A 19598-nucleotide genomic window follows, 5' to 3' on the forward strand; every position below is an offset into this window, starting at 1 on the left:
AATAAATTTGCGCATTCATTAAATTTTTTGACTCACCCTGTATATCCGAATCCAAAAAATATGAATGGAATGATAAATTACAAGAAGAGACTCATCATATTTTGTAAATTTTAAATAGGATTATACGGCAAACTTTTGAGCTCACGTCATCAATTTTTTGGAGGGGATAAGCAAATATATTTTGACTAAAAATATATTTGCAAGATTTCAAAGCATTGGGTTCTGTAGTTCCTGATTTAATCAATAAAATAAATTTACGCATTCATTAATTTTTGGGGTCATCCTGTATATGCAAATCCAAAAAACATGAATCGAATGATAAATCACAAGAAGAGACTCATCATATTTTATACAATTTAGATAGGATTTATTCAGCAAAATTTTGAGGTGACGTCATTAATTTTGTAGAGGGGATAAGTAAATATATTGTTATTAAAACGGTCCTGATTTAATAACAAAAAAATATTGTTCGTCTATAAAACAAGCTCGTCTTAGACAAAGTATTCGTAAAAAAATATGTCCAAAAAAAATTTACATATGCTGGTTCCGACTGCGATTATGGTTTAAATATTTTTTAGAAAATCCTGTCATGGATGTAGAAACATTTGTGACAGCCAAAGAGGTTTTTTTGAAAAAATGATTTTTGAATTTAGACCAAATTGAAATAGACACTAATCAACAGGCACATTTGGGCAAAAGAAAGAGAAATTAGGGTTACGGCTTCAAATTTTGGACGTATTTACAAACTTAGACCGACTACAGCAATAGCTAAAACTGTGGAGTCTCTGTTGTACAGTACATTTAGAGGTAATAGTCATACATACTATGGACAGCAAAGTCAGGAAAAAGCTGTCAAGTGTTTTGTAACAAATAAAAATATAAAAACTGAACGGTGTGTCTTGTTTAGGTATTTCAAAACAATTTCCTTACTTGGCTGATAGTCCAGACAGGGTTCTAGAGGATAGGAGTGCATTAGTTGAAATTAAATGCCGTTCAAAATCGCAAGATTTGTCTCCCGAAAAAGCGGTTGGAAAAAAAATAATCAAATTTTGTACATTGGCAGACAGAGAATTGAAACTAAAAAAAAAATCATGATTACTACTTTCAAGTCCAGGGACAAATGCTTGTTACGGGTATTTCACAAGTTTATTTTGTTGTATGGACACCCAAAGGAATAAATATAGAAAAAAATTATAAAGACGAAGAAATATATGTAAAAACTTGGCAGATTTTACTTTGGCGCATTATTGCCCGAAATAATTGACTCAAGAAGAAAGAGGAACCTGCCTTTGCGAGAGATTTTTTAAAAATAAATAAAATTTGTTTCTATTTTTTTATGTACTTTAATAATTTATTAGGAGTACATTTTTCATCACCAAGACTTGCATACATATTTTTCTTATAAATATATTTTGAAAATGATCTCTCGGCAAATGAAAACATAGGTATACGAGCACTTTTTTCGAATAAACATTGAAGGGAGAAGTTACTGGGCGTAGGAATTTTTTAAAACACCTCCTTTCTGGGATAAGTAGTAGATACACTTAGCTACTTATACGTGTTAAACAAAAGCTGTATTTCATATATTTTTTATTATTATTATAAATATGTTTATTAGTTTTATTAATTAACAAAACAAAATATATATTAACAAATAAATTAGAAAAATCAGCCGAGAACTCTAACAATCAGCTTATGGTAGAGCAGGTGATAAGGGTTTTACCTGGAAATTCGCTTCCGTAAATTTTAGTGGCGCTCCTATCGGCAAAATACTGAACTAACTGCTCAAATTCTGTCGAATTGATACCCATTTTTTTCAATAATTGTTAGTTTTTGTTAAAAACTCTGCTAACCAATAGATCATTAATTTTCCTCTGATATTCCTGTTAAAATTATTCGACGTATTTTGCATTAATTTGTGGTATATTTTGATTTTAATAAACACATTATTATTTAAACAAATTGTACCACCAACAAACATTTAATGACTCTGCGCCCTGTAAAAAGTGATGTTTTATCCATGTGCGAATTTTCAAGCGATTCCATGATGGTTATGACTCAAAAAACTTGAAAAGAAAACATACAATGGTGCTTTTTTTACGATATTTCTCAGCCATATTTTTTAGTTGATTGAACTGGTCTCTGCGCTCTAGAATATGAAAAAAGCTGCAGTTTGATGTATGATACATCTATATTAATATCATTTTCTCATACAAAAAACCAAAAAAATGTTATACCTCGTCTAGCGAGTCCCCTTAAACAGAAACCCTTCAAAATGCACGAAATTTCTTTGGGACACTCTGTATAATCTATACAATTTAGTCTAATAAGTGAGATGAACTTCATCTTCTGACCTCGATCTCGCTCAAACTATACCCATTATCAACCCACTATCCTCGCTGGGTCACTCCCGACAATTCAGGTTGATCTCTCGTCCTTCGGGCGTATTCCAGTGCAAATAAAGCACGAATTGTGGTCCCATTATGTCCGTAATGGAGCGGAAGATTCATGCGGAATAATAGCATATAATCATCTCTTCTCACCGGGTTGCGAGGTTGCGACTGATTATAATTAATTAATCAATATAGGCATAGCGGCAATAAACCCGTCGAGAAGCAAGCACGAGCCGACGGCAGGTGCTCGGAGTACCTACCATCCGAAACTGCGAGCTGCGAGCCACCATCCAACGGCACAACACCGAAATCTTGAGGCCCTCCGGCTAAGAAACCGACAGATGGCCAAAAATTCTCATTGACATATCGATGCCGGGTTCGACTACCAACGGCTACGAGAGAGGAAAATTTAAAGGGAAGATGTAGCTACAGTATCTGCACTGTGTATAGGTGTCCCGAAGATCTGGTTGTGGACTAGTTTAACAATTAGGCAAAAAATTCCAATGGTCAGGACTTTGCCGCCGGCGAGTCAATACTAATTTGGTACGAGGTAATTCAGTGCAGTGCCTAAATTAAGGAAAATTTCCAACTGCACAACTGCACGATCGCCTTTAATCCCCCTTCTGTCCTCTATACCTACTATTAATACACATGTCACTATTTAAAGGTACATCACAAAAGTTTGTGTGTTGTCTTCCCAAAACAGACAATTTAACAAAATGTTCTGAATTTTATTATTATAATTCTTATTTTGTCAAAATTAAATAAAAACTTACGTATTCTCATATTTTTGAGAAAATGGGGTGACACGTTCTTAATTTGATCAATAAAAAATTTGTGATGACGCCAATTGCGTAAATAATACTTGTCATAGCACAAAAGAAAATTAGTCACAACGCATTACCAATGCAAGAAAAAACCAAAGTGATAACAGTTGTGAAGGCAATACGACTCCGCAAGTACGACTGATAAATTTTTGTTGTGCACTTTTTCGAAATCACTGAGACAAGTGTTATTGTTAAGCAGGTACGTGATAGATCGAAAACAGAACATTTGGGGTTTCTTGAGGTTCCAACTTGACAAACAAAATCATAAAATTTCTTCGATTCTTTTCGGTGAAGGGATGAACCGGCGTCAATGGTAGTATAGTAGCTGTCACAATAAGCTGAACGCCTCAAGCGCTCAATAAACCCCTAACCACAGTTTATAGATGCCATACATTTGGGTCGAATGCCGCGTACCATTCAGTTAGTACTTTAATAAGAGGTATGCTGTGCCCAAACATTGTAGAGTTATAAAAATTACAACCATCCTAATCACTTCAATGACAGCGCCCCAAGCAGCATTCGGTATAATTTGACGACCACTTTACTAGTAACGCTCGGGAAGTAAAAATATTAATAATTTGAAAAAGTTACTGCACAAATTGCAATTTCCAGCTGCACAAATACATTTTTGAACTGCACAAAATGTGTAGAAGTGCACATTAATTTAAGCCCTGATTCAGTGGATGCAGGGGAAGTTTGTGTGTTTATAAACTTATCGATTTATTTACAGTTATTGACTTTAATACCACACTCGTTAATTATTAATGTACTAACTAACCCCGTTCAATCTTACGTATTGTCGTTCTTCCAATGGCATGTGGTTTCTTTGCGTGTACTTATTTTAATTTGATCACTATCAACAAGTGTCTCTTTAACTGTTTGTCTTGTTTCTTCTTTATCTAGTGGAGTTGTTTAAATATACTTATTGGGTTTGTTTTCTTGGGAAAAGTTTCAGGTGTTGTATTTGTTGCTGAAAACTAGATTGGTTTTCAAAGAACTTGTGTGAAATTAATGGTTCTTGTAAAATAATAACGTTTCTGTAAAAAGTATTCTTTTACACCTACTATTATTGTATTATTTATCACTTAGTACATGTAATAAAATCGAAAAAAATCAACTGTTTTTCAGTTCACACAGTTTTTGTGTAAATAAAAGTACATTCTTAGATATAATAAATCACACCTTACAATAGAAAGTAAATATTCTAAAATGTCAACCATGGACTAAAACTATCATGTTTATTATGTTTAATCCTGTAACGTTATCCATGTACTCGTGGTTTACGAATCCTCGATGATTTTTATCACAATTGTTTTATAAAAATTTTCGTGCAATATTTTCACAAATATTTATTTATTCAGCCTTTGTGGAAAATTTAAATGTATATTGTGGATCGATAACAAAACTGGTCTACGGTTATTTAGATTAAAAAATGATAAAACTTGATTTTGGAAAATATTTATGTTATGATAACCTCAGCAAGTTCAAATATGTAAATAATATCAGAACAAAATAAATTACATTCGATAAGGATGGAATTCGAACCTAAATACATGAACGAAATCGATTAAATGAAACACGTGGAAAATATTGCACAAAAAATTGTAAAGCAATGTTGATAAAAAAGAAGGAGGCTTCATAAACTGCGAGTACAGGTATGTATTATTTTATAAAATTTAGAGAATCTTTAGTACGCAAAATGATGAACGGACGTCGTCAAATTGTTGGTGGAGATGACTGGAAAAATTTTAGTTAGCGTTTTACAATCTACACGATATTGTCAAATCACACGTAAAATTTGACAACAATCGGTCCAGTAGTTTTGGAAATGATCTAAAAATCGATACAGACAGATATGACGAAGAGGAAATTAAAAAAAAAGAGAGACAATAAAGGATCCAACAAAAATCTAACACAAAAGCTACAAAAAAATTACAAAAACGGTCACCAAAAAAATACTGGGGAAAACAAGTTGGTGAAAAAGGTAACAAAAAATATTTTATAATTTCTCGACTTCGAATTTTTCAATTTTTTCTTTCTTCAGTTTTTCGGTTTATAGTTTTTCAGTTTTGTATTTTTCTGATGTAATAGTTTTTCATTTTTCGATTGTTTAGTTTTGCAATCTTTTGATCTAAATTTTTCATTTTAAGATTTTTCAGTTTCTCAGTTTTTAATTTTCGATTTATCAATTTTTCGTTTCTTCAATTTTTCAGGTTCTTCATCTTTATTTTTCATTTTGTATCACAATTTTTCGTATTTACAATTCCTTTATTTTTTCAATGTTTCAATTTTTTAATTTTTAAGTTGTTCAATCTTGCAATTTTTGGATTTCTAACATAGTCAATTTCCCGATTTCTTTAATTTTTTATATTTTTAGGTTTCTCAACTTTTATTTTTTTGTTTCATCAATTTTCCAAGTTCTTGGTTTCCAATTGTTAGATTTTTCAGAGTTTTTACTTTACACTTTTTCGTGTTATCATTTTTGATTTTACAATTTTGCTGTTTTGCAATTTTGTTATTTTTTTGATTCGAGAAGTTGAAAAATCGAAAAAAAATTGACGAATCGAAAAATTGGAAAGAAAAAACGAATCGAATCGCCAAATTGGAAATGGTCAAAACTGCAAATTCGAAAAACTGTTAGTTAACATTGATAGTTCGAAAAATCAAAAAATTAAAAATCGAAGAATTGAAAATCAAATAAATAAAAAAGTTCTAAATTCCAGTAATTGAAAGATGGAATCCAAAAAATGAAAACTAGAAAAATTACAAACCAAAAATTGAAGAAACGAAAAATTAAAAAACTAAAATTTGAAAAATCGGAAAACTGAAAAGCCAAGAAAAAACGATCCACAAACGAGCAATAAAAACAAAATAGCGATAAAAAAAAAGACAAGAAAATGAAAAGTCTACAAAAATCAAAAAAGTGGTATGAAAAAGGGTATAAAAGAAAGAGTGACAAAAAAGAATATACGAGAAAAAAGCGTTAAAAAAGGGGCCAAAAGGAGGTTGAAATGGCCATTGAAAATAAAGTCGAAAAGGGGAGACGTAAAATGTAAAAAAAATCGACAATCTCTTGACCTAATAATTTTTGACTTTTCGATTTTTCAGTTTCTCAATTTTGAATTTTAGATTTATCAAATTTTCGTTTCCGTAGTTTTTCAAATTCTTTATCTTTATTTTTCATTTTGGATTTTCACCGTACTTGATTTCTTTATTTTCTGACTTTTCAATTTTTCGTTTCTTGAATTGTTCAAGTTCTTGTTTTCTATTTTTTAGATTTTTCAGAGTTATCATTTTACACTTTTTCGTGTTTTTATTTTTAATTTTACAATTTTGCAATTTTGTAATTTTGTTATTTTTTTGATTCGAAAAGTTTAAAAATCTAAAAATTCGGAATCGTCAAAATTGTAAATTCGAAAAACTTTTAGCACTGAAAGATCGAAAAACAAAAAAAAATAAAAATCGTAGAATTGAAAAAACTAATAAATGAAAAAGTTTTAAAATCCAATAATAGAAAGAAAAAAAATTCAAAAAGTGAAAAATATAAAACAATATAATTAATAGTACACCCAAAAAGATGAAAAGCTGAAATATTACAAACCAAAAATTGAAGAAACGAAAAATTAATAAATCTATAATTTGAAAAATCGAAGAAATGAAAAGCGTTTAACCAAACGAACAATAAAAACAAAATAGCGATAAAAAGGAGACAAAAAACTAGAACAAAAAGGCACTAAAAAAGGCACAAAAAAGAAAATAAGTGGTATAAAAGGCTATGAAAGAGTGACAAAAAAGAATAGATGAGAAAAAAAATCGCTAAAAGAAAGGGGCAAAAGGAGGGTGAAACACCAGTTGAAAATAAGGTCAGAAAGGAGAGACAAAAATAGTAAAAAAATGGACAAGAAAAGGCCACAACAAAAATGTTACAAAAAAGGCTATAAAAATTACAAAAAAGCGCTCATCAAAAAAAAAAAACTAGGGAAAAAAGTTAATTAAAAAAAGGTGACAAAAAATGCTTCAATAAAGCCACCAAAAAAGGAACAAAAAAGTTCACCAAAAAAAGTTGGGAAAAATCGATACAACCAGACGACAGACTGAAACTGAAGACCTATTTTTCAATTTTGTGGTGGTAATGAAATGTCGAGAAAACTTGAAAGTAGCTATTCTCCGGATGAATTATTACAATAAACGTAAGTAAAAATAAGAATTCTTAAGACTACATATCAAAAAATGTCTCAAAATTCGTGTAGATCGAACTTGCTTCGACCCTAAAGAATCATCAATTAAGCAATTCCAGATTTTTAAATAAGTTATAAAAATTGAATTCTACAAATTTTAGATTTTTTGCGATAACAGACAACACGACAAAAGAAAAGGCAAAAAAAGCGATTATAAAAAGAACAATAAAACAACAAAATAATGAAAAAAACAAAAAAAAATGGCAGAACAAGAGTTATAAAAGAAAGAGAGACAAAAAGTTAACGAAAAAAAAGATGTGAAAATGTGGGAAAAAATAAAACAAAAAAGTAAAAAAGTCGACAAAAAAGCCGACAACAAATATGTCACAAAAACACAAAAATGACTACAAAAATACAAAACATGTTCATGAAAAAGAGGGGAAAAATACGACTAAAAAACGCGGAAAAATAAACCATAAATGATGATAGACAGACATTGCAAAAAAGTTATTAAAAAAAAGGGAGAATAAAAAAAGGTGACAAAAAAAACATAAAAATGAATAAATAATAAAACAAGAAAATGGCGATAAGTATGAAGGAAGTAAAAAATAAATGGGGAAAAAAGGCTACAAAAAGGATAACAGATAACAGCCAAAAAAGGGAACTTAATGGAGGTGAAAAAAAAACAAGAAACGGAAACAAAAAAGTAAAAAAATCGGCAAAAGCGACAACAAAAATGCCACAAAAAGTCTTAAAAAAATGTTCGTCAAAAAAATAAGGGAAAAAGTCGAATAAAAATTAAAAAAAGGCGCCAATAAAGCTACCACAAAAAGGAAACAAAAAGTTCACCAAAAAATGGGGACAGATAGACGACAGACGACAGACGACAGACGACAGACAGACAGACGGACAGAGGACAGACGACAGACAGACGATAAACAGAGCATAGACAGACGATATACAGACAGACAGGCAACAGACAGACAGACCAACCGACTGAAAATGAAGACCTATTTTTTAATTTTGTAGTGGTCATGAAACGTCGAGAAAACATGAAAGTAGCTATTCACCGGCAGAACTATTACAATAAACGTAAGTAAAAATAAAAATTCCTACGACCGCAAGCCAACAAATCTCTAAAAATTTATTTAGATCGAACCTCCTTCGACTATGAAGCATAAGGATATTCAGATTTTTAAATAAGTTATAAAAATTGAATTCTACAAATTTTAGTTTTTTGTGATAACAGACGACAAATTAGACACAACAAAAAAAAACAGGAACAAAAAAAGGCGTCAAAAAATGGGCAACAAAAAATAAAAAAAGGGTAGAAAAAAGTTATAAAGGAAAGAGAGACAAATAGGGAAAAATTCGAGTATTAAAGACGCGACGAAAAAGACCACCATAAAAAGGAGACAAAAAAGTTTACTAAAAAACGTGAAGAAAAATCAATAGGAACATTAAAAATACATCAAAAATAGGTAACAAAGAACCATAAAAAATGAATAATAAAACAACGAAATAGCGATGAATATGAAGGGAGCAAGAAATAAAAAGGGGCGAAAAAGACGATAAAAAGGACAATAGAAAACAGCCAAAAAGGAGACAAAATGGAGGTGAAAAAAGGACAAATAACGGACACAAAAAAGGAAAAAATCTGCAAAAAAGGGCCAAACAAAAAGCTTAAAAATATATAAAAAAATGTTCCTCAAAAAAAAAGGGGGAAAAGTCGACTAAAAATGCAAGAAACACCGTCAATAAAGCTAAAAAGGAAACAAAAGGTTCACCAAAAAAATGGCGAAAAATCAACACAGATATAGGACAGACGACAGACAGACAGGTAGACAAACAGACAGAAGGAAACTGGAGATCTATGTTTTCATTTTGTATTGGTCATGAAACGTCGAGAAAACATGAAAGCAGACGATGAATCTTATTGCAATATTTCCATAGCTATGATCGGGAAGTAAAAATAAGAATTTTTACGAATACATACCAAAAATCCAGCTTTTTAAAGTTATAAAAATTTAATTCTACGATGAACTACGGCAATTTTGAGATATGTTTGAGGATTTTTAGACAACTTGTTCGAAAGCTCAATTTTTTAATATGGAAATTTCGTCCTTTTTTGACTTTGAGAACTCCAAGAATTTTTCCAAAATTGCCCAATGAAATATGCCAACTTTTAGTATTTGTTTTTGAATTGACTTTCTATTCGAAATAGCTATATTTTTCGAACCAGCACGTAGAGATCTAAATTTCTTGTGGATTTTTAGACAACTTTTTGGAAAGCTTAGTTTTGAAATACATACTTCTTTGTCATAAAAAGTTCAAGCTCTTTTTTGAACTACCTCCAAAAATTACCTACAACGATTTTTTTTAAATACATTTAGACCTCCAGAATTTACTTTCGGCCTCATTTCTTTGAAATTTTTTATAATTTTTCCATAATGGTCCAATGAAAAACGGCAATTTTTATTTAGAATTTCAAAAAAATTATGATTATTTTTTTTTCTAATTTTCTACGATAATAAGAAAATCACTGAAGGTGTAGGCAGGTATCTTCATTTTTTTTTTTTATTTTCGACATTAATAACAAAAACACTGAAGATTTAGACAAGTTTCTGTTCAGGTATTGTAGAAGTAATTAGTGACAAATTTAAAAGTCTGAATCTTCTATTGTTCAAAGCGAAAAGTTAGGAAAAAATAATTTCGGGGAAGGTTGCATTTGTTTTTGTCACTATGAATTAAAAAAAATCATTTGACATCTTAGCTTATACTTCAAATGACGAAGAAAAGTCAATTGAAAAATCGGATTTATGAAATCATTTAAAATTTTGTAAATTGGAAAAATAAAATGTTGTCTACCATATTTCTAGTTGGAATGTTTGATTTTAAAATTTCTCGAAATAATCTTTAAACGCTCTGGTCAAGGTAATTTGTTGGCGTTTTTCCACTCCAAATGATGTAGTATATTTTTAAAGTCTTTGTGGATTAAAACAACTCCAGTTTAATGAAATCAACATATATTTAAAATCCAATGCATACACAATTATTTAAAAAAATTAAATACATTTCACCCTTATTATAAATTTTAACATTTAATGTTTCTAACAATTCAAGGCACCCATTACATTCTTAGCAAATATGTACAAAAAAACCCTTAAAACTAACCATACAAACTACTTACAGATCTCTTTGGTCTTGAAAGCTGTATGAAGTTTTACTAACAGCCTTCGACCAGCCATCGAAAACCCCTAGTAAAACCCTCCTAAATCAAGTGCAAATATGGAACAAGAGTGCAATTATACAAATCACTGTACAGTCGCAAAAATCTCCAATCACAGAATTTACAAGAACCGAATCTTCATCGCTCCAAGCTTCCAGCTTTATGCACTTTGGACGATGGTAACACTGGCATCTGTCTCAGACTAGACTGGTCCCAAGCCTTCTATGTACTTATATACAGGATGGCACCGCAGTCACGGGTCGGTCATGGCACGGGACGGCGAGGTCCTAGCTGCTGCTGCTCACTTCCTGCTTGACGTCTTCGGTTTTGGCGTAGATTACGGACTCCGGCGCCGTGGGGTGCTGCGACTCCCGGTGCCGCCGAAGGTCCACCTTTCGCTGGAAGGCCTTGTCGCAGAGGCCGCAGGAGAAGGGCTTGTAGCCCGTGTGCTTGCGCATGTGGGTGATGAGGTTGGACGATTGGCTGAAGGCTTTGGAGCAGACGACGCACTTGTGGGGTTTCTCGCCTGGAACAAGGGGAATATCGATAAGGATATTTCAAGACTGTTGTAATTGGTTGATATTATTGGCGTCTCAAAACCAGTGTTTTTTTTTAATTAAGTTTATAAATAAAGTTTATTTATGTGATTTTATTATTTCCCGAGCGACTGACTCTTTTCTTTTATGTTTTCTTGACCTTTCATGACACCTAGAATTCGGAGAAATAGGTCTCCCGTTTACGTCTGTCTGTCTGTCTGTCTGTCCGCCGTCTGTATGTATATTAGAACTATCATGTAGATGGTAAAACTCTAACCAAAATTTGGCTAATCATCCCCATCACCAATTGGATGGTGTCCAAAATTTACCAGAGTAAATTTGTTTTTAATTTTTAACATTACATACGTATTTTTGTTTTAACTTATTAGGTACAAGTCTTATAATTTTTCTAAAAATCCTAATTTATTTACATTCGACAATTTGTCCGTCTTTCGACGTTTCGATTTTATAATTTTTCAAGTCTTCAATTTCTCGACTTCTAAATTTTTTAAATTTTCGTTTCTTCAAATTTTCTATTGACAATTTTTTACTTTTGCAAATTTTACGATATTACAATTTTTCATTTTTCGACTTTTCAGTTTCTCAATTTTTAATTTTTCAATTTTTTCTTTCCCCAATTTTTCAGGTTCTTGACTTTTATTTTCCATTTTCGCTTTTTTTTAGTTTTCATTTTCCCGATTTTATATCACAATTTTTCGTTTTTTCATGTCCTTCACTTGTCAATGTTTCTTTCAGTTTTATAATTTTTAATTTACTCAATTTTTCACATTTTCAATCTTTGATTTTTGAATTCCTCAATTTTACAATTTTTTAATTTTTCAATTTTGTAATTTTTTGATTTCTCAATTATTCGATTTTTCAAGTTCTTGATTTCCCGTTTTTAAATATTTCAAAATTTTAATTACATATTTTTTCGTGCTTTGATCTTGCATTCGTAAAGTTGTCAAGTCCGAAAATTGAAAAATCGAAATTTAAAAAATGGAAAAATCGAAAAACTGAAAAAACGGAATATTGCAAAATCGAAAATGTGGAAAATCGAAAAACTGTAAAACAAAAACTCAAGGAACGACACAATCGAAACATTGAAAAATTAAAAATCTGGAAAGTTAAAAATCGAAAAAAATTAATGAATCGCAAAATTGGAAAATAGAAAAAACGAAATCGAAAAATTGAGAAACCTGTAATAATGGGAATGGGCAAAACTGTAAATTCCAAAAACTGTAACATGAAAGTACCGAAAAATCGAAAATTAAATATCGAGAAACTGAAAAATAAAAATTCGAAAAAGTTTTAAAATCCAATAACTGAAAAACGGAAAAATTTCGAAATAGAAAAAGTGAAATATTTTAAAAACTACAATTATTATTACGTATTTAAAATGAAAACTAGAAAAATTGCAAATCAATAATTGCAGAAACGAAAAACTGAAAAATCCGAAATCGAAATGACGAAAAGTTTAAAAATCAAAAAATTTGAAGAACCGAAAAATTGCAAATCGAAAAATTGAAAAATCCAAAAACTGAAACATTTCACATTTACAAAACAGAAAAAGAAAGAAAAACGAAAACTTAAAAATGTAAAATTTCACAAAGAAAAGAGAAAAATCGTAAAATCAGGTCATTGAAAAACAGAAAAATTGAAAAAATAGAGAATTTAAAAAAAAATAAAAATTGAAAACATGAAAAATTCAAATCGAAAAATTGAAAAATCTAAAAGCTGAAAAATTCCAAAGGTGGAAAACTGAAAAATGAAATATTTAAAACTGAGAAGTCGAAAAATTGCAAATCGAAAAATTGAACAAAAAACTAAAACCATTACAAATCGAAAAATTGAAAAACCCAAAGATCGGAATATTTTCTCTTGAAAAAAAAAAGAAAAATTATTAAGGCAGAATATCGGAAAACTGAAAAATTGAAAAAATAGAGAAAATAAAAATGGAAACGAAAAATTGAAGTCAGGACAAATAGAAAAATCGAAACATTGAAAAATCTAAAATTGAAAAAACAAAAAAAGAAAAAATTTAAAAATCGCAAAATTTCACTTTAAAAAAAAAAAAGAAAAAACAAGGATTTTGAAAAGGATAAGTTGAAAAATCGAAAAATTGAAAAATTAAAAATTGAAATATTTTACAATAAAAAAAAGATAAAATCAGAACCTTGAAAAACAAAAAAAATGATAAAATAATGAAAAAAAATTGAAAAGATGGAAAATTGAAAATTCGAATAATTGAAAAATTAAAAATTGAAATCTCGAAAAACTCAAATCCAAAAATTGCAAAATAAAAAAACTGAAAAATTTAAAAGTTGGAAAATGGGAAAATTGAAAAATTTTAACTTGAAAAGTCGAAACAATTGAGATCGAAAAAATGAAGAAAAAATAAAAACCAAAAAATTACAAATCTAAAAATTAAAAAAACCAAAAATTGGAAAATTTTACCATGAAAAAAGAAAAATTATTAAACCAATCGAAAGTTGGAAAATCGAAAAATTTGAAATCGAAAAATTGAAAAATCCAAAATTTGGAAAATTTCACACTGAAAAAAGAGAAATTATAAAATCAGAACATTGAAAAACAGAAAAAAATGAAAAAATAATAAAAATCAAAAAACTCGAAAAACTTGAACCGAAAAATTGCAAAATCTAAAAACCGAAAAATTCAAAATTTACAAAACTGAGAAATTTAAAAAAATCGGAAACTAGAAGAAAACATGAAAACCAAAAATTACAAATCGAAAAATTGAAAAATCCAAAAATCGGAAAATTACGCTAAAAAAAAAGAAAAAATTAAATCTGAAAATATTGAAAAACTGAAAAGTTGGAGAATTAAAAAAAAATAAAAAACCGAAACGAAAAATTGACGACATAACAAATACAAAAATCGAAACAGTGAAAAATCTAAAATTGAAAAATCGAAAAATTGCAAATCCAAAAATTTGAAAAATTCAAAAATCGCAAAATTTCACGTTGAATAAAGAATGAAAAAGAGAAAAACGAAAACTTAAAAAATGGAAAAGTTGAAAAATTGAAAAATTACAAATTGAAAAATTGTACAATTTCACATTGAAAAAATAAAAATGATAAAATCAGAACTTTGAAAAACACACAAAATGAAAAAATAATGAAAAAAAAAGAAAAATTGAAAACATTACTTTACATTCACATTACAATATGTACATGAAAAATTGAAAATTAAAAAAATTAAAAAATTCAAGACTTCGAAAATTGGAAAAATTCAAACTGGAATTGTTGAAAAATTGCAAATCGAAAAACTGAAGAAAACCAAAAAATTACAAATCGAAAAATAGAAAAATCCAAAAATCGGAAAATTTGAACATCAAAACAAAGAAAAATTATTAAATCGGATTATTAAAAAACCGAAAAATGGAAAAACTGAAAAAAAACCGATACGAAAAACAGAAGATAAGAAAAATTTAAAAATCGTAAAATTGCAAATTATAAAAGTTAGGACATCCAAAAGTTGGAAAAGCGAAAAACTGGAAAATTTAAAAATTAAAAAATTGAAACGAAAAGTTGCCAATCATAAAAATTCAAGGGACGCAAAATTGAAAAAATTTTAACTGAAAAACCAAAAAATTATAAAATCATAATATTGAAAAATCGAAAAATTCTAAATATAAAGAAAATATAAAACGAAACGAAAAATTGCAAATCGACAATTTCAGGATATGAAAAATAAAAAATTATGAAGTCAAAACATTGAAAAATCGAATCATTGAAAAAATAAAGAAACTAAGAAACCGAAACGAAAAATTGCAAGTCGGAAAACTGAAAAAATTAAGTTGAAAACTGGAAAAAAACAAATCGAAAAATTACAGAATCTGAAAATTGAAAAATTGAAATTTGGAAAACTGAAAAACAGAAAACTTCAAACTTGAAACGTCGAAGAAAGCAATTCGAAAAACTGAAGAAAAAATGAAAATCTGGAAACTGGAAATTTTCACATTGAAAAATTATAAATCCAAAACGTTGAAAAATCGGAAAATTGAAAACATAAAGAAAATAAAAAACTGAAGATATGAAAAATTGAGAAATTAAAAATTGAAAACTCGGGAAATTGCAAATCGAAAAATGCGAAATCTAAAAATTGAAACATTCAAACGTTGGAAGAGCGAAAAACTGAAAAATTTAATAGAGAAATGAAAACTCGCAGAGTTGTATATCGTGAAATTGAAGAAGCAAAAAATGACAAATTGAAATTGAAAAAGCTCGGAAATTTTAAATTGAAAAATTGCAAACTCTAAAAATTGAAGAAACGAGAAAATGAAAAATTGAAAATTCGGGAATTTGAATATGTAATTGAAGAAACGAGTTAAAAATACAAATCTCGAAAACCTCAAATCGAAAATTTGCAAAATCTAAAAATTGAAAAATATAAACTTGAAAAATCGCAACTAATTTTTATAATTTTTCGAAGAAGCGGGATTTGTTGGGTGACCCTGCAAGGACGAGGGAAGCTCTCTCGAACAAAACTTCGACCAATTTTCCCCCTAGACTCCAAGCCTGATTTTTTATCACTCCATTGTCTCGTAACACCCCACCGACCACACAGTGAAGGATTCATTGATAGCACGCAGGTGATACTCGCCCAATGCGGGTTCGAACCTTGCAGATTAGTCACCCAGTGTCAAAATCAAGGTGCCAGAACCCACGGGACCCCAACCCGATCAAAATTGGCAAAAACGCGACCGTACCGTCCGTCGCATTATTTATAGACAGCATGTCCACAGGTAACGGCACATAAATTATGCAAATGGCAGAGGAGGAACACAAGGCAATTACTAAATTATCCGTTTGACAAGTGATATTTTCCATCTGATAACACTAATACATGTAACGTAGTTTTTCACTAAGCCATATGAAAATGTCCCGATGATTACCCACTTCTTCCTAAAGACAAATCGATGGGAACTTGCATAAATATTGAAATGCAAATAGCCGTGCCCTCAAATTAGCGAAAACAATCGCCTTGGAAAGAGTTTTTTCGAGCTAATTGGACTCGCAATTGGTGTTTTTTGCGATAACGCTGCTTTCATACACAACAAACAATTTCTAATCATAACGTTGGGGTTTTTATCTAAGGATAAAGTATGACATAGATTACAATGTGCATGATTGGTAGGTAATGACGTACGAGGCCTTTGATCGCTACATAACTATGACATACTTCTTGGATTATTGATGAGCGGCGATTCTACGCGAAACTCTACTGCAGTTGTTAATTATTCACGTTTAATTTATTAATAGCTACTGGTTTACCAAGATTTATTAATTATTTATGGTGGACGGACTTATATTCATAAAATAGATTTATTAAAGCAGGATGACCTCTTTGATCCCTCCAGGAATCAAAGTATAACTACGATTTATATAAATTTTTTAATTTTATTTTTAAAATTAATTTTTCAACGTTGAGTACTTACTCTGATACTATTGATAGAATTATTGAATAAAATAAGATGTCATAAAAAACGTATGTGAAGAAAAATACAAAAATAATACTAGTTCTATTTTCATATTTTCTATAAATATTACTTCTAAACTTCTGAACGAAGTAGATATATATTTATGTTTTACGTCAAAGTTTCAAATATATAAACACAATATAATTTTCTGTTATTCTCTCTAAAGTAAAACGTGTATCACGTGATATTCGATTATTTTGAAGCAAAATTTTGAGATGACGTCATCAAATTTTTGGACGGGATAAGCAAATAATTGAGAATTAAAGTACGCATCTAGAGAAAGTTACTTTTAAATGACAAGTTTTATTAAAGTTGTTCGGAAATTAAGAATAACAGTTTTCAATTGCTAAACTAATTTGATTTGCTAATGTGTCATAAATTTTAGCTTATAACAAAAGACCTCGTTTTAGTTGAAGGCTTATCTAAAGCCCTAGAACAATATTACGATTCCTAATTTGATTGTTCGTTTTGTAGATTAGATGCACATATTTTACTGTACATACCAATTAATTTGACATACTAATCAAATGATAAATATCAATAAACATTTGTTATGGAAAATATACGGCTTTTAGTGCAATTAGTAACGAAACAGACACGTTTATTTTTACCATATATAACAAACAACAAGTAAAAACGAAACCACGAATCGACCTCATAAAAATAAATCCGCGTATTTTGATTTTCGCCGTTTCCGACTTTACAATAAATCAACATCAATACGCCCCATCAGCGCCAATAAAATCCATAAACGTCCCCCTTATCGCAATTATTATGATTCCACTGAACGACCTATTACCTAATCAAATAAAGCACTCGATTCCACAAAATTTACTTTATTAATTCAACCATTTATTTGATTTGCTTAGATTACACAGTTACAGTTGACTGCCGATCACTTTGCTTATTAATATTTCCCCTCCACCGTCCCCCGTTTTAATACAACTGAAAACGGCGTTTCAGCTTCGAGTTTAAAAAATAACACGAAGAAAGTAATGACGGTTTAATAGTTTCGGAAGCGGCTCATGAAGTTATCGACGAATGCAGTGACGCAAAAATGTGCTTTCATATGGGAGCATTAATGGTAATGACCACGAATGGACGTAAAGTGGTCGGAATAGGTCATAATGACAGGAATATCGCCATATGTTATTGTCATCGCAGTAGGCCCGGCCATTGCCAATCTGACAGGCGAACAACTGCTTTGGACGAAATGTCCCCGAAAGTAATAGCCGTTTTTTGTTAAAGAGAGAGCCGGCACGGTTTAAAATAAACACACTAATGTATTTTCGCTTTGTTTTTACGCGGGATTATATGTCGAATAACAACTTATGAGTTCAGCGTTTCGAATGATGGCTTAATTTTCATAAGTGTATTAACGAAAATCTGTCATGTGTAAACTGAGGTCAAAGTCACGATTAGAAAAATTTATGCATCAAATGTGCTGAGGAAATTTTTTCACGATATGATTTTTGAAACCTTTAATACTGTCGTTAACACCAAACATAATGGTTGAAACTAGACTTCATTAAGATTATGAGAGAGAGTTCTTTTATTCTAGATTAATAATGTCTTAAAAATTCTTCTGGTTAATTTATCAAATATTAAAGTATCAAAAAGCCGGAGCCTAAAAAAAATTGAGGGAATTTTATTCTTGTAAAAAAATCCTTTGGATGGAAAAATCATATTTTATTTGTTCAAATGAAAATTGTGTGGTCCTAAAAAGTTAAAACTTTTGTCACTTTTTGTATCATTGTTTAAAATATTGATCTTAAATTTTTCACATTGACCATAGGTAATTTATTTTTGTATGCACTACATACATTATTTTAATTTATTTTTTCCAATATTTACAACAGACCCCAAGGAATTTTGAAGGGTACTTAATTTATAAATATTAATACCAACAACAATAATTCCGCTGACATAAATTATGATCTTATTTAATTAATTAAATAAACAGTGAATTAGTAAATATCTTATATATTTTTTCCTTTGTTTATTAAGCTAATTTTTGTTTCACGATGGTAAAATAATGAAAAAAACTTTTGAAATTTTTTTCACAGTATGATTTCTTGCAAAATTCAACCGAAGCTGCAGCCAGTGTTTCCGTTAATACTAAACGTAATGGGTGAAAGTAATAAACAGCCTTCATTAATTTTATAATAGAGGGTGTTATTTTAATTTAAATTCATAATGTCTAAAAAATTCTTCGAGTTTAGTTTATCAAAAATTAAATTCTCAAAAAGCTGGAGACTAAAAATCGAGGCAGTAATTCTTGTAAAAAAAAATCGTTTTGTATGGCAAAAATTATGTTTTACGTATTTACGGGAAACCTGTGTGGTCCTAAAAATTTAAAACTCTTGTCACTTTTTGTGTTATTGTTTATAATATTAATCATAAATTTTTCGCAGTGACCATAGTTAATTTGTACTTTCTGTACACCATATACATGTTTTTAATTTATTTTTTCGATTATTTAAAATAGACCCCAAGGAATTTTGAGGGGTACTTCAATTTATAAATATTAATATCAACAACAATAATTCTGCTGACATAGATTATAATCCTGTTGAACGAAATACGTTTTTCGTTAATTAATTAATTAGAACTTTTTTTAATCCGTTCTACGCGTAATAAATGTATTTCTCATATAAAGACTTTTTTCTTTGGTCCATAAACTAATTTTGGTTTAATAATGGTAATATAATGAAGAAAATTTTGGAAATTTTTCACAATATGATTTCTTGGAAAATTCAACCGAAGCTGCAGCCAATATTTCCGTTAATACTATACGTAATGGGTGAAACCAATAACTAGTCTCCATTAATTTTATGATAGTGAGTGTTATTTCAGTTCAAATTAATAATATCTTAAAAATCTTCGGATTTAATTTATCAAATATTAAATTCTCAAAAAGCTGGAGACTAAA

The 19598-nt window shown here is 29.6% G+C and overlaps 1 protein-coding gene across 1 annotated transcript in view; it reads right to left on the bottom strand.

Annotated features, from left to right (window-relative positions):
- Positions 1-10451: 10451 nt before the first annotated feature.
- LOC135133677 (zinc finger protein 117-like) overlaps positions 10452-19598 on the bottom strand; it is a 49872-nt gene continuing 40725 nt past the window's right edge. The window contains exon 6 of the mRNA XM_064062150.1: positions 10452-11153. Within this exon, the coding sequence (XP_063918220.1) occupies positions 10915-11153 (239 nt within the window). The 3' untranslated portion in view covers positions 10452-10914. The remainder of the gene's footprint in view (positions 11154-19598) is intronic.

This window comes from Zophobas morio, unplaced genomic scaffold (genome assembly GCF_036711695.1).
Source record: "Zophobas morio isolate AGI-343-1 ecotype UQ-CSIRO unplaced genomic scaffold, CSIRO_AGI_Zmor_V1 ptg000022l, whole genome shotgun sequence".
Taxonomy (NCBI): Eukaryota; Metazoa; Arthropoda; class Insecta; order Coleoptera; family Tenebrionidae; genus Zophobas; species Zophobas morio.